This window comes from Gorilla gorilla, chromosome 2 (genome assembly GCF_029281585.2).
Source record: "Gorilla gorilla gorilla isolate KB3781 chromosome 2, NHGRI_mGorGor1-v2.1_pri, whole genome shotgun sequence".
NCBI lineage: Eukaryota > Metazoa > Chordata > Mammalia > Primates > Hominidae > Gorilla > Gorilla gorilla.
This window is the reverse complement of record NC_086017.1, coordinates 116354595-116382574: the sequence shown is the minus strand read 5'-3', so window position 1 is coordinate 116382574 and position 27980 is coordinate 116354595. Positions and strand designations below refer to the sequence as shown.

The 27980-nt window shown below is 35.1% G+C and overlaps 1 protein-coding gene across 2 annotated transcripts in view; it reads right to left on the bottom strand.

The window, feature by feature from the left end:
* Positions 1-27980, bottom strand: part of ALCAM (activated leukocyte cell adhesion molecule) — a 209620-nt gene that overhangs the window by 50453 nt on the left and 131187 nt on the right. For both annotated transcript variants that reach the window (XM_055383240.2, XM_055383241.2), the window contains exons 2-3: positions 5703-5803; positions 1665-1884 (exon numbers count right to left, since the gene is read on the bottom strand). In XM_055383240.2, the coding sequence (XP_055239215.1) occupies positions 1665-1884; positions 5703-5803 (321 nt within the window). The remainder of the gene's footprint in view (positions 1-1664; positions 1885-5702; positions 5804-27980) is intronic.

Below are 27980 nucleotides of genomic sequence, written 5' to 3'. Positions count from 1 at the left end.
AAAATGAAACCTGACAATGACAAATTAATACATATAACCATTAGAGTGCTGTGACTTAACCTCTGTAGCTACTGTGGTCCATTTTTATGTCTGGTTTTATTATGACATTATAACTATCACCAAAAAACTTTTTGATTACTCGCTTTAGAAAAGTGTCCTAAGCAGTGCACTATTCATCTTTCTAATAACATGAAAGTGAAATAGAAGAAAAGAAAAAAAATACATGGGCCACTGGCAAATGCAGGATGCAGACTATTTGGGATGTTTTATGGAAACAGGCATGACTGCAAACACTTGGTAGTTGGTTTGATTCATACAACGATCGAGTAGTGTGGGTGGTTTCTGGAAAGTGCCTTCTAAGCTGAAAGGTAATCAACTGAAACATGTAATATGCTTTTACAAGGTTCTTCTAGGGAACAAAGGTTTCCTTTGATAGTATAAGCATGCTTTGAATCTGCATCATGAGCCCATAGGAGCTTTGAAGTCCGTATAAATACTTGAGGGACAGACCTACTTAGTTGCATAGGCTATTATAAGAGAAACAGGAAAAATCCATAGTTACTTGCTGTAGTTGGAAGGCCCTCTGGGTTTCCTTCTTCCCTATTTATTTTAATAATTTCTAAGCGCTGTCAAGTTATCAGAAAGCAGAGGGGAAAAAGTTGTAAAGTGAAACCTTCCTCCCTAATTAAAAAAGACTGAAAGACTGGCATTCTGAAACTTTTGAGACCTGTTTCGTTCCCTGTAGTGTCTAAAATATTGTGAAGTAACAGATGTGGGACTTTTTATTTGAGTTTTAAAAGATGAAATACTTTAATTATAACTTCTCAAGTCATTCATTTGCACAGTTATTTGCACAGTAACATTAACTATATGCTATCATTAGGCAAAGTAATTTTGTCATAGTGACTATAATTATTCCAAGTTTCTTCTACAATTTTCTCTTCTTCCATCACTACTCTACTTTCTCCCCTTGGTGTATCCCACATAAGCATTCAGGGTGTGGTGAGTTTTTTTAACTTTAGGACAATTTTCTAAAGCAAGTGAATACTTTTTGAAATCTAAATCAATAACCAATCAATAAAGGTCAGGATGGAAATGTATCTATATCTCTAATATATATAATATATAAAATGTTTGTATGTGGATATATATGGGATATTTATATATGTGGATATACATAAATGGAAAATTTATACCTCTTTTAAAATATAGTTTGAATTTGCTTATATTTTATTATTATGCAGCAAAATGGCAATTTCATTTGGTTCAGCCAAATACATGTATATGCATGCATGATATACATGATTACATATATATCATATATCTATGTATGTGTCACACAACACTTACTTGTACATGTCAGTAAAAATTAAGACCACCTGCTAGTTGTCAGTAGTAGTACTTCATAGTTCACGACATTTTTACATGACAAAGTAACAGAGAATATTATTTTAGTTCCTCACTGCAAATCTCCTATTTGAATTTCATACTCTTCGTTTTCTTTGCTGATGGTATATATGAGCAGAATGAAGATCTCTTTAAGTCCCCTTATATAGATACCTGCTATAGAGACACTACAGAGAGTTCAGTCTTCTTTCTAAAGAACATGGTCTGGTACTAACCATCAATCCCACTTAGCAGTGACACTGCTGCAGACTACTTACTGAACACCTTGACTATTGTAGGTGCCTCAAACACGTTGTCCTCAGTTACTAGCATGCACACAAATCTCTTTTCGTCACTGATCCTTGCATTACTGATAGACAAAGTGTAGTTTTCTGAGAGGCTCAATCTGTCTTTGTATTCTGGTACATCGTCGTACTGCACACTTTTCTTTGTAGAGGATCTGAAGGCAATAAATACTGGGGAGCCATCGGGCTTTTCCTAAAAATTAAAATAATAATACATTTAAACACAAGCATATTCAGATGTTTCAGGATTACATTCAAAATAACATTTCCTTGGCCATATTCTACCAATATCTATATTTTTTGTCTACGAAGGATAATTTTCATACAAGTCTCACGTAAATATTTGATTACAGAAAATCCTTCATAAGAGAGAAGCTATAAGATCTTTTACAGATATCAATTTAAATGAGTAAAAATGAAAGGGTAGAGCTCTAGGAATCAGATTTTTTTTTCATTGAGAAGATAGAATTATTAACTGTTTTGAAACTTACATGGGCTGTATATGTTTAATATAAAATAAAACATAAATAAATGCAAACAAAGGTACAAAATGATGTTCAGATAACCATCACGGCAGGTATACATTTGAGCTGCAAATACTGGTTTGGATATTTTGGGCAATTATCTTTGGAATATTCTTTACTTTAATCCACCTATTTTAAATGTCCACACCTCTAACCAAAACTGACGTAGCTGACCTTTATACATGGAATAGTTTAACCAGTCTTGATGGAGAAACAGTATTTACCCTTGTAAAATAATTATGTCCATTAAGGAATGAGTCAGATTAACTAATACAACCCATAGTTTTGCTGAGTCATAACAATGAGCTCAAAAGTCTTTCATACAAAAACATCACCAAAATAAGATGTACTCTGCATACACAATTATGCCAAGAGCACTGAGACATATAACGAATTTCTTCCTCTGGTCCCACAAAAATTCTCTCACCTAATAAGCAATTTAATGTAAAATCAGGGGCAGTCCCTCCTTTATGTACCCTACAAGACCTTTGAGAAAATTAAATGTGATATATGTTATAGTCCATGACAAATTTTAGGATTCCATGGAGGATTCAGTTTTAAGAATTAATAATATCAATTACTAAGTTAATATTGGAGTCCAAAAGTTTTATTTGCTTAAATATCTGAATACATCAATAATATTCTTCTTAACTGTTTTAATCACAGGTTTACAACACAAATCCTCTTCTTAAGTCATTCCTTCATTATGCAAAGTATGTTAGACCACTACCTTATTCATCCCCTTATTCAATAAATAATAGTTACTAATTTTTGAGCACTTAACTTTATGGCAGGTGTTTTCTTTGGGCTTTCTTTTTTTTTTTTTTTTTTTTTTTTGAGACGGAGTCTCGCTCTGTCGCCCAGGCTGGAGTGCAGTGGCACAACTTCGGCTCACTGCAAGCTCCGCCTCCCGGGTTCACGCCATTCTCCCGCCTCAGGCTCCGGAGTAGCTGGGACTACAGGCACCCGCCACCGCGCCCGGCTAATTTTTTTGTATTTTTAGTAGAGACGGGGTTTCACCCTGTTAGCCAGGATAGTCTCGATCTCCTGACCTCGTGATCCGCCCGCCTCGGCCTCCCAAAGTGCTGGGATTACAGGCGTGAGCCACCGTTCCCGGCCGTCTTTGGGCTTTCTATGCAGTAATTGGTTTAATATTCATAACAGCCTTATAAGTTAAACTTAAATATTAGCCTCATCTACAGACTAGACCATGGAGGTTGAGTTTGGTTAAGTAACTTTCCAAGGTCTTGGCTGGGAAATCTTAGCAGAGCAAAAATTTGAGCTTAGAGCTTGGCCTCATTATGGTTATACTGTACCACTCTTGATAGCCTTCAATCCCTCTTCTGCACCAGGCACTATGGCAGATAATGGTGAGGAGGTGTCAGGAGTAGGGTTGGGAGGAGTGAATAGGGAGCTGTAATCTCCATTCATAGGGAGTTTACAATATGATCCAGGAGAAATCAGGCCGTTTCTTCTCTATGTTTACTTTGGCTCATTTTTCCAAAACTTTCCTTTGTCTTTTAGGTGGTTACACTAAATTAGAGCATTGCAAATGCTCTATTTTAGCATTTCTGCAATCAAGATTGACTTTAGAGCATATAGTGCCTCAAATGTATCTCAATTTATTGCTGAAGTCTTTTGCTTAACTAAAAATTTGAAAATTGCCATTATTGTTTGATTTCTGCAAATCAAGATTGACTTTAGAGCATATAGTGCCTCAAATATATCTCAGTTTAATTGCTGAAGCCTTTTGCTTAGCTAAAAATTTGAAAATTGCCATTATTGTTTGATTTCCAGTGCCACTGTGCCAGTTCAGTTTACTGAACTGTGCTACTCCCTGGGTTTACTAACTCCCACATTTTACTAACTGTGCTACTCCCTGGGTGAATGCTACTCCCTGGGTTATAGTTAGAATTTTCTGTGATCAGAAAAGTTTGCCATCACCTGACTCCATTTGTTTTGGCAGCAAATTTGATTGAACAAGTGCATTATGTGGTAGTCTCCCAGGCACTTGGAATTTTAATGGCACTAATAGACTCTGTCCTCAGAGGCCTTAACTTCAAATTTCCACATTTATAGGAAACCAGAAATAGTTCAAAGTTACCTCGAGTGAACTGGATACTAAATAGAAGGAGGCTACAGAGAAATGCTGTGCTGCCTTACCACCTTCCTTTCCTTTCCTTTCATTTCCCACTCACACGAGCATAGTATGGTTAGGATTCTGCAGCATCACAGACACGAGTTCACTTTGTTGAATGATTACTACACGACAAGTACTAGGTAAGTATTTTGATATCAATTTCTTCGGGTACTCTGACAACAACACTATGAGGAAGATATTTTTATCTCATTTTATGGATGAAAAAATAGGGATTAATTCCTCTGCCCAGAATCTCACAGTGAGCACATTGTGGAACCTGTTGATTTCAGAACCTATATTTTAAAAGACTGTGTTAAACCACCCCTTGAGTGCAAGCTTAAGCACATTTCTTACAGTGTGTTCTGCAGAATGTTTGTTTTTGGAGATATCTGAGGAAAAAAGTTGTGTGGTCAAATAAATCTAAGCAATGAATCAAACTATGACCCTCAGACAATTGTTAATGCATTTTACATATGAAAGACTCCGAGAAGTGATGCAATAAACTTTTTGTAAAGTATTTGACCATCAAATTCTTTTCCTTTGCAAATACCTTTTAACATTTCAAGGAGCTAGGGAAATTTTGATATTGTGTCCAGGGAAACATATCTACTTGAAGCTTGCAGACTGTCATGAGTCTCCTGTGGTCCAGCATTGGGAAATTGTACCACACAAACACTTTGCATTAATATTGATTAATTAAATTGAGACATTTTATTACTCAAAGTTACATAGCGATTCCACATCTCCCTACCAGGATCTCTACCCTCCATTTTCAGACCCACTTGTACCTTCATACCTGAGAAAATTTGATTTTACTATCTGCAAGAAATATGGGAAAAAATCAACACCATTAAATATAAAAAAGACCTATAGCATCAACACATTTTTAAGGCCAAATGCCAGAATCAAGCTTGTAGTACTGATGATTAATTCCGAAAGACTGTCTAAGGCTCTATGTACTGATATATCTTGTCTTTGCAACAACCACATCAAGTCGAACATGAACAAATGAAGAAAGGTTGCCATCCTCCACTGAGGTCAGTCCTATAATCCACTGATTTTATTCTGGAACTCTGCCTTTTTCTTTGCCTCTAACACTTAAGGTGGAATCTTTCAGACTAATACATTTTAAGAACTATGTGTTTATTGGCTTTATTTTAAAATATCATTTGTTATGTAAGATAGGAATTATTTTTTGCCATATTCCACACAATTTTACCTTTCTACATTTGTACTCACAGTTTAATATTGCATTTAGGTTAATTTGAAAGTCACAGTTACTCACAGAAAGAATTTTATTTAAAAGAACAAGGGCAATTAACCAAGTCCCAGGTAGGTCACACTTACATATTTCCATTTGCCAAACATGAGATTCTGAGGTACGTCAAGTCGGCAAGGCATGATAATGGTATCTCCATATGCTGAATTTACAGTATACCATCCAAGGCCTTTGGGGGGAAAACAAAAAAGAAGAGAGAAAGAGAGAGAGAACAAAATTTTAAATGTTTTCTTGAAATGACAAATAACTTCAAGATGCATGTCGATGAAGGTTGTCATCTGCTATAGTTTTATTTTAAATGGTATACAAAACGTATGAGACTAGAATATATTTTCCATTTAAAAATTACCACCTTTCTATTTAGCTACTGAATGTTTGAATCCTTGACTATCACACAATCAAAATTTGTAGATCTCCAATTTTACTAGAGAACAGGTAAGTGGTATATTCCAAAGGAACATAGTGGAATCTGCAGATGAATTATCTTCTTTACTGTATTTCATAGAAATAATTTCCACCATATTTTATAGAAATGTGGGACTACACAAAGACTAACATGATTAAAATTCTCCAAACTAGCTTTAACTATATTTGTTTTTCATTTGAAAAATTATCAAATTTTTCTTCTGTAAAATTCAAAAAACTATTAAAAACTGAGAATTAATACACATAAGACCACAACTGAATTTTATTTATAAGAGGAAAGTGGCTTATTTTGTAGTAGTATAAATTAAAATACTAATTTAATTTTGTATAAAATATTAGCATAGTAAGAATTTATAGTATGAACATGCTTCATAAAGTGCTATTTACAAAGTGATTATGTGAATTTTTGGAAGACAGTATAATTTAAACCACAATTTTGTACATACAGAAAACTGCCTCATCTTATTTAATTCTATATTAAGAAAAAATATAAACAATAAATAATTAAAATGTGGAAAGAAGCAATTTTTGCAATATGAATGAAAAGCACTATTCAAATCTGGAAATATTTATGAAGGTTAAAAAAACTCAGGCATTTAAATTGGTTATAGTACTTGGGAAACATTTCAATTTTTTAACCTTAGTTTATTTACAACAATCTTTAAAATTTAGAACTTACACAGCTGAATATCTATTAAGGTGTATCATAATCGGGTATAGAGTGTGAAGGGGCTATTTTAAACAGTAGAGAAAAAAATGATATTTTGTCCACCAGGTGGTGCTAAAATGCAAAGCGACGGCAATCTGCAACACATAAATAAAACCATCTTCTGACTTTCTGAAGAAACAGGACTGGGAGGATACCATCTTTCGATTGTTATCTATCAATCACCATGTATACCAAAATTTCATTTAAGGTTAAGAATTTTGCCCCAGTGAACAGAAACATAACAAAGAACACACACTTCAGGTAAATATGCAACATAACAACTAGTTTTCAGCATTTTTAACATTGTTAAGACAGAATACCAAATATGCAAAGTGAGAATGCATTTTCATTTACTACTTGAGACATGAGGTTTACTTCAAATTGCTTATCATATGTTCAGTCTCATAATAAAAATTTATCTCTATAATTTTAAAATTGTTTTGTGTTCTCTATACTGCAATTATAATCCCTTTTAACATCAAACCAAGCATAAGACTGTAAATGAAGAAATTTTTTATTCAACTTTGTTAAAATAAAAATAAAGGAGGTTTAGACATGTGGCTGCAGACATGCAGACTAATAACATTTAGGAAATTGCTTTATTGCACATTACATTACTTGTTCTCTGTGATATTTGGCTCCTAAATGTGGAATTTCTGCTGTGTGTATTAAGACTTGTTCATACACTTCACAGGTAGAGGTCTGCAAAGCCAAGGAAACCATTTTGTAATTTCATATTTTGTTTTTTCATCAGCTTATAACAAGGCACTTGAATATGTAATAATTTTGAGAGGATCCATCTCTATACCTTAATTTATGTCAGGGCATGCACCTGTAATTGTCTCCTATTATTTGAAATCATACCTTCCTTTGGCAACTAACAGTGTTTTCATGATTGGCCAAGGAGTGAAAACAGTTTACAGAGCTTAGGTACCAATGAAGTGAATACTTTGCCAGGTAAAGGGAAATAAGAAAATTCCTTTTCCAAGAATTTAATGCTTTGCCCTTTCTCACAGACCATTTTTCTTTTCTCTTCTCTATAGAACTTTAATGTGCTACATATACATAATATTTTATAATGAGTTTTAAAGCTGTATGAATTTCAAATACATAGTGTATTGGCATGATGAAAGCACAATCAGAACAGGGAAGAGATCATGTATTTTTAAGCTTTGTATCTCCAGAAACAACGCCTAGCATCTAATGGGCACCTACTAAAATGACTCTGGAGCTCCTTCCATTTTGGTTATCAAATTAACATTTTGGAAAATCAGAGAGCAGTTGACAACACTGGAATTTTGAGAATTCTCATTTCTGCCACATACTCTAAAGCCATTCATATCTTATCTTGGATGTGTAGAGAACTTGGATTTTGATTTTGGGTGGCAATCTCTGTCTTGAGGAGAAACAAACAGCAAACACCTTTTATAGGAATTCATGGATGGAATGACAAGAGAGAGCATTCTCCCTTCCCTTTAAAGAGAAATTAAAGATTGATTACTTGTGCTCCCTAATTTGCAAATGATATCATGAAATGTCCCTTCCTTCACCTGTGATGACCGTAAAGTAAAAGTTGTTTATTCAAGTATTGGAAATTCATGAATGGTGTCTTTTAATGACAGCTCCAAATCCAAATCCAAATCCTCAGCCAGGAAAGAACTTTGAAGAGCAGGACGAACACAAAGAAATAAGATACCACACTAGACAGAGGGCAGTAGGTAAAAAGCCAACAATTATAGACATAAGCACCTTCCACAGGCCTAGGGCAGAATGAGTGGCAGTAAGTTGGATGGCATGTTAGAAGCCATAATTGTGCTTATTTTAGAATCAATTTTCAAGTTTGCTATAATAATCAACTTCTCTCTTCTTGTAAGAGTATACTGACTCCCAAGTTCGTCTGATAGAAGGACTGAAGGCTTGCATCTGTGGGAGAGCTAACATCTCGTGCCCCCTAGGGATAAAGTCGCTACAAAGACCATTGTGATTTGGTGATAAATTACGTCCTAATTTCTAGTGATATCTTAATCTTTGAGACGAAGTGTCAGTAAGACCCAAAGTACCTGTCAACTCGAATGATTCTGTTTACACTTTTCATAGAAGAAAGAGCTTTTTATCTTTGCACTGCCAAGTCTAAAAATTGAGTTTAGCTTACTAGAATTCCCTTGCAATTTTCTCCCTGTGATATTTGTTAGTTAAATTATTCATGGTTTTGTAGCCTAGAGATTATCGGGCACTACTGGACATAGAGAATGCCTGTGACATCCTTCCTGAAAGAGGTTAAATGTCAAGTGTAAACCAATGTGGGAACGCATAAGTGTGTTCTGTATGTGTTATGGCTGTGTGTATAAGCACAGGTCAAAAGAAACTTTAAATTGGACTAGAACCTTCTGTATTAAATGTGTTCTATAAATTTAAGACATTTTATGACTTATTATTACTGTTGCTATTAAAATGTCTTAACATACAATAAGACATAAAATGTGTCATACTTGAGAAGCAGTGTGTAATTATTTAAGCATTTTTAAATAAAAGGTTATTAGCCAAAGGTAAAGAACAATAGAATTACAAAGGTTACATAGAAGTATTAATGGAAATTCAATGCGGTGAGCACAGGAAAAGAAAAATCTCTTAAAGAAGTAATTCTGATATATAGAATCTCAGGCAAGTGACCATAAAATATAAGCTAGTTACAGTAATATGTTTTGTATAGAAAATGATTTAAAAGAGGCACTGAAAACAGACTCACTCTGGTAATGTTTTGAAGTTAGGTAAACATTTTATTTCTAATTGAAATAATAAAAATATAATTTTGGCCATTTTGGTGACAAATGCTTTTTTCCATAAAACTAACTGCCAAATTCAGAGGACTCATTCTCTTTGCATTCCTGACATATAGACATTTCAATTGGGGTAGATTAAAATTCAGAATCTGCTACCACATTTCAAGCAGAAGAACATCAAATAATACAGAAAATAGAATGAGAATTAGACAGTCTGTTTTCACATGCTGTAATTTAGCCTGGTTAATTATTATTTATTGAACCAATACATTAATAGCATCATCATCCTTAAAAGAAGTTTTGAGCTCTAGCTCTAAGTGTCATAAAAGGGTTAACTGCAATTACAATGGACTCAGAACTTATAAGAACTAAATGCCAGTTTCACAAAAATTTTACAGAGACTTATTTGAACAAATGAACTGTCCCTGAGGAGGCAGATAGAAATGAGAAGTTTATCCTTAGAAATTACTTTCATATTTTTTTACTAATTTTGACAGATAGACATGCTAATGCTCCTATTTGTTTCACTAATGAATTAGGATATGTACAACTCTAAAGAAAATGTAAATATTTTGTAACACTAGTTTATAGCGGTGTTTCTCAACCTGGTCACTATTGGACCAAATAAGTCTTTATCGTGAGAGTGCTGTGCTGTGTATATTACAGGATGTTTAGCAGTAGCCTTGCCTCTACCCATTAGATGACAGCACCACTCTTCCCCCAGTTATGACAGCCAAAAAGTCTCCAGGCATGACAAATATCCATTGGGAGGCAAAATTGCCCACCAAACCTTATGCAATTCAGAATCACTGGTTTAAACCTTCAGCCATTGGTTTCTCACATGTGATTAAACTGGGTTTCCAATAAAAGAAATTTCGGAAAAATAGAATCTTAGCATAGGACTAAATAATCACTGAACACAAGCTAAGGGATAGAGGCAGAATGATACATGATAGTATCTTGTTATAATCAAATTTGTTTGCCGCACAGAAACATATTAAACCACAATGAGGGATTAACTCCTGACTTCAGGAAGTGGATTCCCAATCTCTTTACAAAAATGACAAAGATATCTTGTTTTAGCAAGTCTATTTCCTGTATCACAATCACGGACAAATTATACATACTATATACATATATATACTGTACTTTCTAAACCATACATTTCACATATATTGTATTTAATCTGATAAAATATCATAGTTCTACTGATAGAGTGAAAAAGGTATTTTTTTCAAACCTGAGATTTTATGATTCAATCACATAGAGTTATCTTATCTCTCAGCTTCTCCCATACTTTATTGTATAAACAAGAGTTTAAGATTATCATCAAGGTCATGAGGTATATAAAGTAAGTTCTCTGTGTGTGCATTTGTGCATGTGTGTGTGAGAGATACAAAGGGCTGTAACTGCCAAGTAATTTGGAAGGGATGCTGAGTTAGAGAAGTTACCTGATGAAATCTAATGTCATTTTGTGAAATAGAAAGAAGGGCTTTTTCTCGTTTCTTTTTCTTTGTTAATTTTCCTTCAACAAACGGGGGTAGTTAGAGGCCAATTTGGGTCTGCTGCATCTGAAGTAGGGAGATGTTTATTCAAAATTCATTTTCTGCATTGCCTTTCTCAAGTGTTATACATTATAATGTAGATATAATTGAGTGAGGCCTACAAATAAGATAAATAGTAATTATTCCTTCCTCCTCCCCCCACCACTTGCCACTGTGGAATAATCTTCAGAGGGAAAATGCCCATGTTACTAAATTATAAACTACTAGTAGTACCCAGGATCATGTTTTAAGATAGGTACTCTTTATTTTACTTCCAAGTTTGATATAATTTAATGCTCTAAATATTTATCTTTTTATTAAACAATAAGTCAATATAATAATCCATATTATGTCATAGAAAGAATTACACAAACAATAAAGTTTTAAAAATACACTATCAATATTTACATTGCTGTGCAGAAAATTACCTTCTTAATTTACCTTAGCCTGATAGTTTGTTATTCTACAAGCATGAAATAATCTATGAGGCTGGATAAGTCAGTTTCTCCCAATTAGTTTAGGCTTTACCCCATCTCTACCTAATTTTACGGTTCCTTGGCCCCATCTACTCTGTTCAGATTCCTATGTTTCCTTTAAGGCCTATCTCAAAAATCATCGAATCATTCAATCATGCATCAAGTATTTATTGGACACCTGCTACAGGGCAAGTTTTAGGTGTGCTTTGTGAAGAAAATGTATAAGTAAAATACCGAGGCCTTTTCCTTAAGAAACAAGATGAAATCAGTGTGAGGTTTTGGGTTGGTAAACCAAATGCTGTGGGACTGTATAGAAAGGAATCCCAGCAATGAGACTGAGGATATTGGTAAAAGCTTCTTGGAGGAAATTTCATTTGACCTCATCACTGAATTGAGGTTTCTATAGATGGGAAGATAGGAACTACCTCAATAGCACAGTGCATGAGAGGCACTGAGTGACGCTTGGTTTTCTCTCTTTGGGCAAACTCAATTTTTATCATAACAATTTCTACAGAGTAGATCTTTGATCTTCATAAGGAATATGTCCTAAGACTGGCAGTTTTCCCAAATTCATAAGCGCACATAAAATTTCTCTAATAAAATGCAATAAAATGTTAGATCTCTATTTTCTCTTTACTTTCAGCATCAACACTAGCATTTGGATTCCTTTTGGGGCCATTTTTAAATTATAAGCAAAAATCTTATTTAGAAATGATCAAAAAGCAACAGAATTGATTGAAGTTGTGAAACCTTATTTTTATTTTTTGAGTTGCCTCATGAATTTTAAATCAGAATATATGCAGATTCTACTGCACTCATTAGCATTTCTTAACTTGAGATCCAGGAATGAACTTTAAGCCATCTACTATATTATTCTTTGAAATTTTAGGGAATACAGCTACAGGGTAGTGAGAGGGGAGCACTGTGGTGATTTGAGATTAGTGTTCCCCCAAAATTGTCCCCTCTTAAAATTGTCCCCCCAAAAGCTATTTTTGCTTTAAAAACATTTTAATGGAATATAATATAGATGGAAAAAAGCACACAGATCTAGACTTACATTTGAAATGTCACTAAAAGCACTGGGCTTTAGGGTTTCCTTGGCAATGATCCTCACATTCTTTTTTCTGAGCAGGAGACTGAGATTCCACATACTTGTCCACAATGAAACCCCTGTGTTACCAAGTCATCATTCCTAAATGATGAGTATTTTTGGCCAGGCTATGGGGTCTATGCCAACATGCTAAGGCACAGGCCTTTAAGTGGTGATGAACTTAAATAAAAAACATTTAAAAATACTTCATGCTCTGTATGCGTGGGAAGGGGGTGCTTTGGGGGGGATAGGCAGAAAGAATACAATGAACCAAAAAATCTAGATTTTGTGTGTAAAAAGAGCAATCGTCTCTATTCTGTTTTAAAGTAGATTTTCATAGTAAGGAGGACTAAACAGGAGAAATGTTTAAGTATGTTTTTCTTTATACTATATATTTTGCTCAAAAACATGTATGTAATTAATAATTTGTGTTAACTGAAGTTCCAAAAGTTGACTATTTCCTACTATTATACTTCTAATTAGGATTTGAGGCTGAGTCCTTAAGGTGCTCATATAAGTAGAGTCCTTCACTCAGATAATTAGTCAATACAATAAAAATAACCAGCAAAGTATGATTTTCCTTCTGCTCCCCTCTCCCCCGATTCATTTTCTCAATTTAATTCTTGCTAAAGAACTAAATTTTCTTCAATTTAGTCTAGATTCTGATCCTGTTGACTTCATTTGGGAACTAGCTTAACTGGAGATGTAGAAACTTATATTTGAAATATTAGTTATATTAATTCAGGCTAAGTAATGCAAAGGACAGATGAATATATTTAGATTCTATTGCTCTGTACATTTTCTGAGCATGAAAATCTAAGTTTAACTATTTCAGAGTATCAGTTCTACTTAAATGGAGAAAAATTACACTTTCCTGTGCATTTTACCACATAAGTTGTATTGAAATTACGAATACAATTCACCTATTTTAGCAAGAAGAAGAGTGTACTGCATTCGTAAAAACATTATCAACAGAAAGGCAGGCATAATGCTTCCCAAAGGATCTTAATTGAATCATCTGAAGTAATGGAAACTTTTGGAGTTTAGAATGAAGTCTGTCTTCAGAAAGAACTCACAGTTATTGTGACATTATTAAATTTGTTTTCAGCAAATAGTTTAATGTCATGACAACAAAAAGATCTCTTGATTTGAGAAAACCAAAGCTATCTTTGATAACACTACCAAACTCCAAAACCAAAAGTTTCTAATGCCTTAATATCCCTCAAAATGCTTTAGAAAAAATATATCACAAAGACTTTTAGCCAATAAGATCATCATTGTTTTCACAGAAAGCATCTGTTAATAATAGCTTACATGAACTGTATTGCTTTAGCTTTTAAAGTAATATTCAACAGTATTAGAATTACAGACTTAGAAAATGTTGTGTTATAATTGAGGCAGTGAATTACCAGGGATAAAAAAGTGGATTATTAGGGCTACTAAATGAACAGAGTAGTAGATTTCTGCTTCTGAATTGGTTGAGTGATCTAGTCCAGTATGCTAGCTTCTGGTATATTCCACATTAAGTATCTAACCTCATACTGAAAAATGTTTATATCAGTTGAAACACCTTTTTGCTCTTTTCTTCACACGAATCACAATTAGCATCGCCTATGTCTCCTGAGGATATAGATTTGTACAATCAAACATGGTAAGTAATAAAGGTTAAAAAGCTATTTAATAGGTTTTTCCACATATTTGGTGCAGCTTGCTGGCTGATTTCCGAGACTTAGATTTGTGTAAATTCCATGCTTTTAATTGACAGCTCCCTGGAGGGGTTGCAATATAAGTTAAGGTCATAGGAAGAATATTACGGCTTTCTATGGCATTTTGTCCTTTCTTTAAGAACTGAAGTCAGCTTACTATAAGATCTAGTTTTCTAGCTTTGAGGAGAAAGGAGAGATGGAATGTTTGTCCAAGATAAATTTTTGAAGGAGACTAAAAGCACAGGAAAGAGGAAATTAAAAATAAAACAAATAGTCACACACACTTGGGAAATCAGTATAATCTGCTATCTGAAGATAAAATCATCTTTCTGCCTTAAGAGATGGTGTGTCACCTCAAGGACTGAGTGAGAATGGAGAGTCACGCTCATTGTAGCTTGCCCACAATGGTAGCCCAGTGGGGTAACTCTGGAATGCATGAACTTAGAGAGTCATACTGACATCTATTAATATTTTAACAATAACTTTTCATGTGTTCCATTTTTCCTGACAGTCATTCTTCTTAATTGAAGAGTGGGAGGAAAGATGGGAAAAAGAACAAGATAATTTAGGAAGGCAATGAGTAGAGATGAGAAATATAGGAAGCTGTATTGAAAGGTAGTTTTATCATTTCTAAGGGTATGAAATCTGCATCTGAAGGTGCCTCCAGTTTTGAAATTTTCCAGTACTCCCAAAGATTTTAACTCTTTGAAAACTTCATTTTATATCCCAGAGGCCAAATGTAGTTTTTTAATGTCTTATATTTATTCTGCAATTTAGGAAATGGTTAAATGCACCCCCCAGAAGAATTTCTGGAAGACTAGCTATCACAAACAAGGTGGTAAAACATAAACAAAAACTCTGGATAAGGAAAACAAGTTCTTACAGCAGGTCAATGGCACCTGTAGACTGATTACACAGGAACTCGAACAAGAGGACAGTGTTACTAAACCCTGACATGAACCCCTCTTCTGAGAATGTGCCTGCTCTCAGATGGTTTCCCACACTTGGTAATATTTGCATTCTGTCTCACTTGTCTCTGCTTCTCCTCTTCAGATCCTTAGTTAAACATTATTAAATAAGTGGTTCATCACTTTTGTTTATTATTTAGGGAAAAAAAGTCTCTGTGAAGTCGAGTGGACATGAAAATGTTCCTCATAGATCTCCAACTGCTGGGAACATAACTTACCCAACTGCCACATTCTATTACCAGATTTGTGCTAAGGTTACACTTTTACCAGCTGTTCCCAGCTAATAATTGAATGCAACAAGTATACTAAGACAGGCAAGTTTCTTGGTTAGAAGAGACTCCTATGAGGGCTGATTATAGCTCACGGATACCCCGATTCCCTGATGAACCTTCCTTAGACTGCATGCCAGTCTAGAACGCTTCCACCCAACCTTCATATCCTCTCCCTTTCACTTGGGACCATCTCTACTCTGTGGTATGCTTATTCTCCACACCGACCACCCCCATCTTCTTCCTCATTTTTTCTCACATAGGTGTTTTTCCTAATACATTCTTTGTATGTTAAATCCATTTTGACATCTGCTTTTCTGAGGATCCTAACATCTGGAGGAAATTAGGCAGATCATAACCATATTGACCCATTGACATTAGTAGACTATGAAATTCCAGAAAATAAAGATTTCAGTACCGATGTGATGAAAAAATCCCACCTTAATTTAGTAAGGGGTTAGTTAAATTAAAAATAAAAAATATACCAAAAATGAGCTTAACATTGATTAAAGACTTAAATGTAAGACAAACCTTAAAGCTTTTAGAAGAATGCATAGGGGAAAAGCTCTTTGACATTGGACTTGGCAATAATTTTTCTGGATAAGACACCAAAAGCACAGGCAACAAAATTAAAATACGCAGGTAGGACTATATTAAACTAAAAAGCTTCTACACTGCAGAGGAAACAACCAGCAAAATAAAAAGTCAGCCTATGAATAGGGAGAAAATATTTGCAAACCATATACCTGATAAAGGGTTGATATCCAAAATATGTAAGGAATTCATAAAACTTAGTAGTAAACAAAACAAAACCCACAGAGAAGCAGATAAAAAAACAGGCACATGACCTGAATAGGCATTTTTCCAAAGAAGACATATAATTAGCCAATAGGTATATGAAAAGGTGCTCAACATCACTCATCATTAGGGAAATTAAATCAAAATCACAATGACATATCATCTCATGCCTGTTAAGATGGTTCTTATTGAAAAAACAAGAGATACCAAGTATTGGTGAGGGTGTAGAGAAAAGGAAATCCTTGTACGCTCTTGGTGGCAATGTAAATTGGTACAGCAATTATGAAAAACTGTGTGAAGATTCCTCAAAAAGTTAAAATAGAACTACCAGATAATGCAGCAATCCCACTTCTGGGTATATGCCTAAAAGAAAGGAATCAATACTGAGATACCTGTACTCCCCTGTTCACTGCAGCATTATTCACAATAGCCAAGATATGGACACAACCAAAGTGTCTATTTATGGATGAAAGGATAAATAAATTGTCTATATAGATACAAACACTATAAAATATTACTCAGCCTCAACAAAGGAGACCCTGCCATTTGTGACAACACAGAGGAACCTGGAGAACATTATGCTAATTGAAATAAGCCAAAGAAAGACAAATGCTACATAATCATACTTATATGTGGAATCTAGAAAAGGCAAACGCACAGAAACAGAGAGTGGATGGTGATTACCAGGGGTGGGAAGATCTCAGAAGTGGGGAGATGTTGGTCAAAGTCTACAAAGTTACAATTGTATAGGACACACAAGTCTAGAAATGTAAAGTACAGCATGATGACTGTGGTTAATAATAGTGTACTGTATACTAGAAATTTTCTAAGAGAGTGGATTTCAGGTACTCTCATCACACACAAAAAATGATAACTATGTGAGGAGAGTGATATGTTGATTTGCTTAACTGTAGTCATCATTTCACAAGGCATATGTATATCAAAACCTCATGTTGTATAGATTAAATATATACAATAAAAGATTAAATAGACCTAGAAATACATTAAAGCAATTGGTAATGATACTGAATGTTTTTATGGTGTTTTATAGTTTGCAACATTCTTTTATATACATTGTACATTTTTGCATTTGGGCTTCACAAAAGTCCTGTATGATAAGCAAAGAAACCTGTATGATGAACAAATATTATTATCCTTCATTTTACCAATAAGAAACTGTTCTCCCTGCAAAGTCAAGAGAATAAGCCAATATCACGAAGCCAGTATGTGATGGAGATAGAGCTCAAAATGAATTCTCAGCTCAAGTCCAATTCTCATCACTATTAGATACATAAAAAATGATTCCATGTCCTTATTTCATTTTATATTGTGGATAATTCAAGAATATTGTTTTGGAAAGTATTAAAATGCTTTTCATATTTAGACAAATATTTTAAAAAACATATAGGTTAGAAGGACTAGAAAGAAAATGAACTAACACATTTTATCACTTCTTTCTCAATGGGATGCTATGTAGCAATTTGGCACTTGCTCCCAGGAGCAAGTCTTGTCCATGGCAGCTGTTCTAATTTTCAAAATAAAATAGAAAATCATGAATATTCAAGAAGATAGGCATCTTTCAGATCAGGAACCAGAAGTCTAATGAGGCTTTTTAATGTAGGTGGGGCACTCAGGTTACAGGCAGAGGAGCCCTATATGCATTTCTAACACCAAAAACAGCAGGGGTAGCACAGTAGACCTCCAATAAAAACGTACTGAATGACTAAAATGGCAAGGTTGAGATTAAAGTCTTTCTAACTTAAAGACCTGTGTCTTTCCTCTCTGTCAAAAACACTTTTCACAATTAACAACTTTTCAAATGAGTTGCAAATTTATGTCCACACAAAAACCTGAACAAGAATGTTTATACAAGCTTTACTTATAACTTCTAAAACTTGGACAAGATGTCCTTCAATAGATGAATGAAAAAATTGTGGTAATCCAGACAATGGAATATTATTTAGCAATAAAAAGAAATGAGCCAGCAAGCCATGAAAAAAACATGAAGGAACCTGAAATGCATACTGCGAAGTAAAAGAAGCCAGTCTGAAAAGGCTAAATACTGTATGATTCCAACTATATGCCATTCTGGAAAAGGCAAAACTATGGAGATAGCAAAGAGACCAGTGGTTGCCAGGGTCTCAAGGGAGGGAGGAAAGAATGAATAGACGGAGAACAGGACATTTTTAGGGCAGTGAAATTGTTCTGATATGATAATGAATAAACATTACTAAGTGTTTGTCGAAACCCGTAAAATGTACAACACAACAGGAAAATCTAATGTAAGCTAGGGACTATAGTTAATAATAATGTATCAACATCGGCTCACCAATTGCAACAAATGTACCACACTAATGCAAAGATGTTAATAATAGGGGAAACTAGGGGCAACGGGGTGGGGAGGCAGGGAATTGCGGGCCTATATAGGAGCTCTTTACTTTCCACTCAAATTTTTCCATAAACTAAGAACAGATAAAAATAGTCTATTAATTAAAAACAAGTGATACACACACTTTCTTCAGCCTATGCAATATATTCTACATTTAGACAGTCTCATCTAAATTCCACTGGTATAGGGAGAGGGAAGGACACAAACATCTTCAAGGTCAAAGCTTTGGCATCCATTAGCAGAGGTGATTCCAGTCTAGGCAGCTGAATCCCCAGGCAGATTTCAGCAGGTGCTGACTTTCCAACAGCACCAAAACCTCTGATGAACAAGAGTGTCTTGAGTAGAGGCTTAGCAATTGCTGTTTTATGATTATGTTTTTCACATACTCCCAATCCCACTGAGGTGCTAATACATTTGGTTCATCTTTCCATTTTAAAAGAGACAACGGCTTTGATAATTTGTTCATGGTTACTGCTTAGGGAGATAATGACACTCAAAATTCCCCTAACTGAATATTATAATATTACGTCTTTGGCTCTGCTATTTTTAACAGCTTTTAAAGACAATAGTGTCATTTGGGTTTTAAAAAAAGTTCACTGTTCCTACTCATTAAAGGAATACTAGGTTATAAAGACGAGCTGTAAGAGTCCTAGCAGGGCTTCAGATTATATCATGTATTTAGTTTATGAATCTCATTTTGTTATGAATCTATAACTGAAACAACTCCCAATGCTTCCCCCAGGAAGTAATTAATTGGAAACCAAACAAACAAACCACATGGAAAAGACTGAAATACTTTGTGTTACTGTCTGAAAATCCAATGGTAATTTTCAAGTTCATTCCCACCTGAGTCCTACAAAAATATGCTATAAGTGTGTGTTCTTCAGCTACAATTCTACCTCTCTGTGTATTTACAACAGGTAATAAGAACACCACCCCTGGAATCAATTTAAAACATTTTCTTTATGTTTTGTGAATTGCAGGAAGCCTCAACATGCAAATATAACTATTAGTACATGTTTAATTAACAGGCATATATTACATACTTCTTAGGTAAAGAGTATCATTTTAGAGAGTTTGTTATGTAGAAATCCATAAATTTGTGTTTCTAATTTTAAAAACAGGGAGCTGTTCAACAAAGAAAATTTCCAATACAAAATCTTATTTAACAGTCACCAAGGCAAACACATAAGATCAATAAAAATCGCTGATCATACTTCGACACAATTATACTTCAGAAAGACAAAGTTATGGAAATTTTCTATTTGTTCTAAAGCCTTTGTAGCTATGAGAATATTTATAATGATTTATGTGGGAAAGCCAATAAAATCTTTTGAAAATGAAAAAAATTAAATATATCTGAAGAATAGTGTAGGTTAAATCTTTATCTAATATTGTTGATATAATCCAAAGACTGTAAAAGATATATGCTAAACATCTGATTAGAATTTAATGTTATTTATTATTGATCTGTGCCAAACAGTCCTCAATATTTTTTCTAAGAATGTTTTTCTGTGAAAATATTTTTATTTTTAAAAATAAAATTTCCTTAATCTAAAAGGCTCTGATTCGTCTTAATTCAGATAAATTGGACATAAAGCTATTGATTGGCTAAAATGTCCAGATACTATACTCCTGCTGGGCGTATGATATGGTTTGGATTTGTGTTCCCACTCAAATCTCATGTCTAATTATAATCCCCAATGTTGGAAGGGGGCCTGGTAGGAGGTGACTGGATTATGGGGGTGGATTTCCCCTTGTTGTTCTCAAGATAGTGCCATCTCATAAGAGCTGGTGGTTTAAAAGCCTGTGGCAGCTTCCTCCTCACTCTCTTCCTCCTTCTCTGGCCATGTAAGATGTCCCTGCTTCCTCTTCACCTTCCGCCATGATTGCAAGTTTCCTGAGGCCTCCTCAGCTGTGTTCCCTGTACAGCTGGTGGAACTGAGTCAATTAAACCTCTTTTCTTTATAAATTACTCAGTCTCGGGTAGTTCTTTATAGCAATGAGAGGACGGTCTAATACAACATATACATATAAATAAGCTACCTCTTCCAAGGAGATAAAAATCTAGAAGACAGAAATGAAACATAATTAGCAGCAGAGCGTAGCAATTAAGGCATTGTTTCTGGCCTCAGACCTGGTAAGGATGAATCCAGCTCTGCTACTAATAAGCTAGGTGACTTCTAGTGAGTTACTTAGCCAATATGCACTAATGTTTCCCAACTGTAAAATTGAGGACAATGATAGTGACATGGAAGGGAAGTGCTGGGAAGGGAAGAGCGTGGTCCCTTTAAATGATACAGAAGGGGGAAGGGAAGAGCTGGGTAGAGGGGGACGTGGTCCCTGGCTAGGGCTCCACCCCTAGGCCTGTGTCCCCAGACCTAGGTGAAGACAGGCATTTTTGTTTTCCTGCCCAAATGTTGCATTTCCCAAGACCACCCTGGCCTACCATGCCCCCATCCTGTGCCTACAAAAACCCTGAGACCCTAGCAGGCAGAGACACACAGGTGGTCGTCCGGAGGAGCAGCACATCGGCGGGGGGAAGGTGGGGGGAACACACGAGCAGCTGGACGTCAAGAGGTATGTATTGACAGGCACCAGCAGGCCGGCAGGCCGTGGACTTGCAGAAACAGAAAGACGCGGAGTTGGCGGGGGCAGCTGAAGGAGAGGCTAGGCCGCTGAGCGGCCAGACTCCAGGAGAAAACCTTCCCACATCATCCTCCTTCTGGCTTCCCCCATCTGCTGAGAGCTACCTCCACTAAATAAAAGCTTGCACTCATTCTCCAAGCCCATACGTGATCTGATTCTTCGGGTACACCAAGGCAAGAACCCGAGATACAGAAAGCCCTCTGTCCTTGTGACAAGGTAGAAGGTCTAATTAAGCTGGTTAACACAAGCCGCCTATAGACGGCAAAACTAAAAGAGCACAAGACACTGCGATAGTGTCGGAGCTCCATAACCTGCCCGTCTGTGTGCTCCCTAGAGGTTTGAGCAGTGGGGCACTGAAGAAGCGAGCCACTCCCCCTGTCGCATGCCCTGTGAGGGGGACAAGGGAACTTTTCCCCTTTCAATAGTATCATGCTCATAGTGTTATCATGAATATACTAAATTAATAAGTATAAGTTGCTTTAAAAAAGTGCTTTTCATACAATGAGTGCTGAAAGTTATTATGTCTCTTTGGCTTTTATTTATTGGAATAATGGAGATTATATGCCAAATGTTGCAGGAGCAGAGGAGGGATTGATGAATAGGCTGGAGAAGGCTTTGCCTGGAATGGACATTTATACTGAATCATCACAGATAAGAATTTCTTCAAGTGGAAAGAAGGATGAAGGAAACTCCTTGCAAGAGAAAGGCTGGGGCAAGGGTATAATCATGTTCGGCCAGTGTGGCTGAGGTTTAGGGGCTGTAGGAGGTGATGGAAGGAAAGGCACCTGGGAAAAAAGCAATGGGGGTGTTACTTTGAAAGCCTTAAATAATAGCTTAAAGAATTTGGACTTTATTCTGTAAAGAATGTGGAGTCAAAAAAAGGATTTTTGGTTCATTTTAAGGATGGCAGTGAAGTGGTCAGATTTTTGCTATTGAAAATTATCTATGGCAGCAGTATGAAGGCAAACTAGCTGGAGAAGGGACTCGGGGAAGGTAATCGTGTTAAAGTGTTTAGGTTATGTACTCATAGTGAAATAGGGCAGTGGGAATGAAAAAAAGGCACAGTGAAAAGGAGACAGGAGACATTTCTAAAGTAGAATCGATATGAGCCTCAGTCAGTTTGCTGCATTTTTCAACTACAAAGTTCACATTTCCCAACATAACTAAGTACACAGCTCACATGAAAAACAGCTAATACCAAGTCTCTGTAGAAGCATATCATACACTATGTGTGAAATCACACACTCACTAGGCAAATAGGAAAGCTGTCTTTTTGTGTTAGCTCTTTGGAAAAGCTTGAAACTAAATAAGTAGAAGAGTCCAAAGCAAACATTAACTCTGGTGGTGTTAGGTGCTTGGATTTCTAAACGCAAATTGTTAATGCAAAATGCATTTTGGCTTTAACACATGCGAGCCCTTTTTGCCACACACTACAAACTACAGAAAGAGAAAAACCCAAAGCTGGAACATAAACTCTCCTAAAGAAATACTGTTGTTTGTTTTCTTAAGCTTTGTGCTTACCAATTTGAGACTGGAAAAAGTAAATGCAAAAATAAAATGTTAATAACAAGTTCTGTAATACTGTGCTTTTTAATCAGTACTAATTTTTCTTTTTAAGAGAAGTTTCTGAATTTATTTGGGAATCCAGAAGTCTTTCTGGAAACACTGATGAGTAGATCAAGGACCTCATGTAAAGCTCTGATACAAAGTACAAAGCCAATTCTAGGTGATAGTGTGACCAAAGATAGTTGCCAAAGACTGTGGCTGTTAATTTTGGTTACTAGTGAATTTCAGTTTTGACTTGACATACAATGCTTTCCCTGCACAGGGAGGCAGTGGAAAATATCATTTATATGTCTTTCAAATACCTCTTTCAAAAGTTATTGGTAACTGAGAGATAGCAGTCTCTGATGTTCCTGTCTTTCTTTCCCAGCTGTACAAAAGGGTAATTGAGCAAACTGTGCCCTGGTCTGCTGGGAAGTCAATCCATCCGACTAACCTGCAGCTGCCTGGCTGATGGCCTTTCTCCTATTCACCATTCATTTGCTTTTCTGTACTCTCCTCAAATGCCCCGGCTCTGGAAAATCATTTCCAAAAGCATGGCCTCAAGCCCTGAAGAACATGGACTCTGATAACCACCCAGGTCTTCATTCTTACAATGCTGTCTGCCACTAATGTTAGGTAGTAGATGATAAGATTTTTTTTTTAAAAATTCAACATAAAATATCTGTTTTATAACTCATACTTGAAAGAACACTAGTGTAAAGAGACTAGAGAAAACAAGTTTGTTTCATCTTAACCTCATTGTGACCTTGCTTTCTTGGGCTTCAGTTTATTCATGCATAATATGATATAAGACAAGGTTTAAATATTCTAGGATTCAGATTCTCCAATATAAGAAAAAGCATACAGTTAATTTTCAGTTGGAATTTCTAGCCCTATTACTTTTATGCCTGGACTGGCAAAAAGATAATATGTCAGATTTCTTATTTTCATCTTATAATTTAATTTGCTGTTGGAGTTTTCAATGAATATTTTAGTAACTTGACATTGAACAAACTTTGATTTTGGTTTCTAACTCTATATCAATTGATAAGTGTTTTTAACTGTAACTTGAGTTTGCTTTAGATTGGTTGCCACTATCACTTAAGAATTATTAAACATTTTTATTGCATTGCCTCAGCATGTAATATGTTTTAAGTATTGGCATGCATTATGCTTTATATCTTTCCAATACTACTATCATAATAAGCTTGTGAGCTTAGAAGCCATGCTGCATGCAGGAAATTCTGGTCCAGGCATAGTACTGTTTCATTTAAATAGGGAGCAAAATGAATTAATATTATTCATCTTAATTACTACCATTATGGATAAGAAAAATTAACTACATTTCAAAATTAAAGTAATATTTTATGTATTCAAGATCACTCAGATATGATTTTCTGGGTATTTGAAATCTAGATTCTTATACCTTATAGATTTTTATTTTTAAATTATTTTAGACGGAGAACATTTGGAACATCTGGAGCATCTTGCATACTCTTCTGATGTCAAATAAAATTACATGTGAAAATACCATTATATAGTGCTTAAGATTTCACTTTCCAGTTACACTATCTGTTAAACCAAATATTATTCAGAATGTAAATAAACATCTCCTTGATAACTGTTATTTCTATAAGCACATACTATGCTATAATTCAGTGAGACTTTCAGGAATTACTGAACTGTTTCAACCTACTTGCCAATATACTAAACAGCCCCACCCCAAACAGTATTTTGAAATTCCTGTGCTTTGTTTACAGTGATTTATCTTTTCTCTCACTATTCCTGTCTGTTGTCGGTCATTCTCGCTAACGATAACAGCCCGCATTTGTGCAGCACCTCAGAGCCTTCGAAGCACTCGCCCATTTATTGCTCCCTTCTGTGATTGTCTCATAGTCCCTTTCCAGTTTGCCACTAACATGCCAGGCCTTTGAAAACAACATAATCAAACTTTAAAGGAGATTCAATGTAAAGAGTAAACAGTCTCTTTGAGAGGGGCCCAAGGAGTTTCCTTGTGAATAAAGTTTGGTTCATGGACATCAGCATTTATTTTGACTGCTCAAAACCTGGGTGTTTCCCGCAGAGCTGGGCTCTGAATGGTTGAGGTTGGCAGATAAGAAGACTCTAGCTGTAGGAAATATTTCTGTTATTGCCCTTTTATAAGGAAATGTTTAGTGATTCCAAGATGTACATTTGAAATGATAAATGACCTTAGAGATAATTTATTGCAGTCACTCATCCTGTAACTAAAGAAGCTAAGGACCAGAGAATTTAAAGTGTTGAAGATAGAAATGAGTTAAGGAAATGACTCTTGTGACTCTTAATCCAATATTGTTTTTATGAACACTCCGTCATGTATTTGTTCTAAATAGTCTTGGTATTTTAAAGATACTGAATTTTTGTAAGTTTGGCATGGTGATATGAAATGGAGATAATATATTTCAAGTGCATTACTATAACATGCAATGGAGCATGTAATAGAAAATTAACTTTCATATATTAAATTTTACATATTGTATCAGTATTTTCTCCATAGTTGCTGAAGTTGGAGAGGAAATATTTTAAAAGAGAGATCTTTTAATGTCATCTAAACACCCACCACAAACAGAGCTTGCATCGTAAAAATACAGAATCCTAAGAAAAAAAGAAAGAAAAGGGAAAAAAGAAGAGAGATGGTGAGTGAAAGAAGCTAGAAAGGAGATGAGAAAAGAGGAAGGAAGAAGAAGGCAGGCAGGCTTACAGGAAAAGTTCATCATTCTTTGTGTATTAATATGAAGAAAGTATGGTAATTTTTTGTGAATTTTTGTATTGTGAAATAATGTGGAAACAGTGGTGGTAAATCAAGTGTAACACTTAAGAAATAATTTGGGAGACATTAACTGATATGAGCTCTAAACAAAACCTCCAGTGAGGACCCTGTGTAGTCTGTGAACGAAGCCAATCTACTGCACACTGACCTTCTACAAAGAGGCTCTGAAAACAAAGTGGTTGTTAGGTGAGGTAAATTGAAATAAGAAAAGATAGCAGATATTACATTAAAGGCTCCCGTATTTATTAAGGGTACGGCAATTCTAAAATCTAATTGTGAAATGCAGTTCTCCCTGAGGATTCCTACAGCTAATTGGAACAGGTGAGAGAGAATGTAGAAGAAAGAGGTAGCCATATTTGTACTTAAATAGTTTCGGGTAAGCTGTCTGTTCTGTCTAGAAATCACATCAGCTTTCCAGCAGAGTACCATGAGAAAATGCTTTTGGTTCTGTTTGCCATCCCTGCTAATGTTTACCCTACTTAATCATTTGCATTTAAACTTGATAGACCAATTACATCAAACAACTACCTCTCCGCCCCAGCAGATTTTAATCAACAAACAGAAATTAATTTGTATGTAGAAAGACAGACATGAACTGATTTATAGAATACAGTTTTAAGGCAAAAAATATTTCTTTTCTTTAGCAAGATAAGATTAAAAGACTCTTCTGTACATGACTGGAAATGAAAGCCATGTTAAAGTTACATGATATTTTTGGCCTGGAATTTGGGAAGAATTAGTAAAACAAACTTTATTACTAGGCCTATTTTCCAAACTGGTAATATTATAGTATGAAAGAGTCACATAATTTCCTCCTTTTTTGCTACAATTTAACATTCTAGTTTGATATTTTGCTTTAAATGGTAATTCACTTAAGTTTTGGTCTCCTCTCACCTAAAGTCACTTGCTCTTAAGGAATATAAAACATATGTATATTTAAAATTACTTTCTAGTTCTTAGATATTAAAGATATAGGGTTGCCACTCCACAGGGCTTTGAAAAATTCTACTTTGCTTGGGTTTTTACAGTGATTAAAATATCATTTCTCTTTAGTAGGTACATTTTAATCACTGAACTTAGAAGATATCTAGTGATATTGTACTATTGTAATTTGTTGTCATTCATTTGCCTAAAGAAAGGTGAGATAAGTTATATCCTTTGTATTGCTGAAAAAATACATCATTTTGAACATATATCAATACAATAAGCAAAACTCTGAAATACATTAATATTTATATAACTTCTTCAAGAATTTTCTCACACTGTTTTAGCAGTTCGTGATGGAACTAAATCTATTAGAAAAAATACTAAAGGCATTGTACAATATCTCATCTTGCATTCTTGTATCCCATAAGACAATGGGAATTTAGCAAGAAGTCAGGATCATCTTAATTGTTAAAGTTTTCATTTGAATTTCTGTTTTACTAATGGATCACCATGTGCCCCTGAAGGTTTTTATATTGGAATGTTTTACTAGATTCCTTAACAGCCATTTGCCTCTCTTGGATAGCAGAGCTCCAAGCACAAAACTTTGAAGTGTTATAAAAAGCAGAACACTCCTGGAATCTTTACAAATGGAACAAGACTAATACCTTATGCCTACATGATATCAAGGCAGGTAAAATTATACTAATAAAGAGAAAGATAATTAAAACACACACACACACACACACACACACACACACACACACACACACATTTGGCAGGCTAACAGACAAAACATGGTGGTGTCAAGGATACCAAACTCAAGACAAATGTCATTATTCTTCTCTATGTAGTGTTGAGACCTGGGTCCTGAATTTCTTAGCACGTTATTCACACGTTTACTTTTTAGAAAACTTCCCACTTATGCTGACATTTTACATTGTGTTTTGTGTGACCAGAAACTACAGAATACAGAAGCAGAATACTATAAAGAGTGGAGGAAAAAACCCAGCAATTTGAAACTCAAACGTCCTGGTTTTGAACCCTGACACCAGACTTCCTAGCCATATGACTTTGAATATATTTAACCACTACACCTCACTACTTCACAAACTGTAAAGCAGGGACAATCATACTTATCTTTCAGCATTAAGTAGATAATGAATGTACGATATCAGTAACCTGGAACATGGTGGGTGCTTCACAAAGGATAGTCCAATTTCCCCTTTCTTTTTTTTTTTTTTTTGAGGTGGAGTCTCGCTGT